General features: G+C 42.0%; 1 protein-coding gene across 1 annotated transcript in view; it reads left to right on the top strand.

The window, feature by feature from the left end:
- The window catches only part of LOC104407408 (protein Wnt-2), a gene marked incomplete at its 5' end in the record, with an annotated part of 12,986 nt that overhangs the window by 1,780 nt on the left and 8,870 nt on the right, over positions 1-2,336 (top strand). The window contains one exon of the mRNA XM_010016687.1: positions 1,960-2,224. Within this exon, the coding sequence (XP_010014989.1) occupies positions 1,960-2,224 (265 nt within the window). The remainder of the gene's footprint in view (positions 1-1,959; positions 2,225-2,336) is intronic.

Raw genomic sequence — 2,336 nt, 5'->3', positions numbered from 1 at the left:
GGTTGCTCAAAGCCCTGTCCAGCCTGGCCTTGAACACTGCCAGGGATGGGGCAGCCACAGCTTCTCTGGGCACCCTGTGCCAGTGTCTCACAACCCCTCACAGTAAAGAGTTTCTTCCTAATATCTAATCTAAATCCACCCTTTTTCAGTTTAAAGCCATTCCCCCTTGTCCAATCACTATATGCCCTTGTAAATAGTCCTTCTCCAGACTTCCTGTAGGCCCCCTTTAGGAGGTCTGCTCGAAGGTCTCCTTGAGCCTTCTCTTCTCCAGGCTGAACAAGCCCACCTCTCTCAGCCTGCCTTCACAGGAGAGGTGCTCCAGCCCTCTGAGCATCTTCCTGGCCCTCCTCCGGACTCACTGCAACAGCATATGCCAGGTAATAAGATAGTATTAGTAAGCAGGTAGGATTTTTAGAAAAAAATTGAATTTTCTTTAATAAATATATTAGATTAAAAATAAACAACACATTCTCAAATGCTCTATACCCTGCCTTATAGACAGGGGTGCCGTTTTGTATCCACCATGCAATAGTGTAGGTTTAGCTGTGCAGGGATCTCACAGCCTCAGCCCACCCACAAGCCTGGCATTTGGATCTGGATGAGACCAGCTGTGCGCTCAGCATTTTCTTACCCCCAACAGGGGTTCCAATAGGTTTCTTTTAAAACTAGACTATTTAGTTTTTACTAACTCAAAAATACTTAGAATAAATGTTTATAATACTCCTATATGAGTCATACAAAATAATATGCTGTGTATCATTATAGGAACATCACTGACAAAAAATTCCCAAGTCCTGCATTCCTGTGTGCTTCTTCCACTATTCCAGCAAGTTGTTCTAAACATACAAGTAGTTAAACTGATTTCTACTCAGATAATTAAAACCAAGCATCTGCTTAAATCACAGTTTGTGATAGTACTATTGGCAATGAAATGGGGCTGTGGGAATGCCAGTGGCTTCTTTGAAGTAGTCATGTTGTTTACAAGTTGCAGAGAAAATTAAAAATACTGTGATTCTAAAATACGATTCTCACCTTATAACTTAGTGCCAGACTGGAAAATACTGCCCTGCTGTGCATCAGTCTCATTTCTAATCATGGAGCTTTCCTCTCTCTTACTTTCCTCCCATGATGTTGGTCCTCTTGTACAAAGTCTAAAATGTCCACATTCCATGAACCCTTAAGGCACAATATTTATAGATCAAATATCGGCATCTTCAAAATTAGGAATGAATTATTTATTATATATGAACCCATCTGTTGTTCTCCAGCATCATACAGGTAGCCTAAATATCTGAGATGAAGCTGTAATGGCTTTAATGCTATCCAAACATTAAATTAATGATGAGGGTGATGTCTCCAGTGCAAGCTAATGAAGGGCTTATTCTAAAATGTTTGCGTAAAGGTTTATAAGCATTTAAAATGTATTGTATTTTAAACTTCTGCATGGTTCTGATGTGTAGCCCAGGTGGGATGCTTTGCATAGTCTCTGTAAAATTTTTTAAATATGAAATGCCTATGAATTTCTGGGCAATATTTGAAACACTATTCAGGGCAGAGGGCAACTTTGTGAAGCTGAGGTAGAAAGGGGCAGCATGGCAATGCTTCAGAGGGAATGGTGGGGAAAAGGGGTACTTTGGGCTACCAAGAGGCTGAATCTGTCCACTTCCCAGACCTTTTGCTCCTGTCCAGCCTGTGTCCTACCGTTATGGACCATCCCGACCCTAGGGACGGCTTGCAGGAGTAGGGAATATAAACCCACCAGCTGGAGGCTTGTGAGTAGGGTTGAGTCAAGCAACCTGAGCAGACCAAGCATGTGGGGATGACTTGATGTTACCAGTGGGTGTCACTACAGACCGTGATTTGGAGGCCTCCAGGCCTGCAAGCCTGGCATTACAGGATGAAAGGAAAAGAAATTACACTTTGTTTTACCTGTGTATATTTTACTGCGTTTCTAAACAGGCCGTGAAGCGATTTTTGAAACAGGAGTGCAAATGTCACGGTGTGAGTGGATCATGCACTCTAAGGACGTGTTGGCTGGCCTTGGCAGACTTTAGGAAAACGGGAGATTATCTGTGGAAGAAATACAATGGAGCGATTCAGGTGGTCATGAATCAAGATGGCACGGGTTTCACTGTGGCTAATAAGAGATTTAAGAAGCCAACTAAGAATGACCTGGTATACTTTGAAAGCTCTCCAGACTACTGTATCAGGGACAGGGATGTAGGTAAGCCTTTATCATTACACCTGAATGGTTTTATTTCAGACATTTGTACTTTGAAGGTCAAAATTTATGATTATTATTGAGTGTGTGTGTATGTATATATATAAATCCATGC

Source organism: Nestor notabilis, unplaced genomic scaffold (genome assembly GCF_000696875.1).
Source record: "Nestor notabilis isolate BGI_N333 unplaced genomic scaffold, ASM69687v1 scaffold1356, whole genome shotgun sequence".
Lineage (NCBI taxonomy): Eukaryota > Metazoa > Chordata > Aves > Psittaciformes > Psittacidae > Nestor > Nestor notabilis.
The sequence above is the reverse complement of the archived record's forward strand: the minus strand, read 5'-3'. Positions and strand labels throughout refer to the sequence as shown.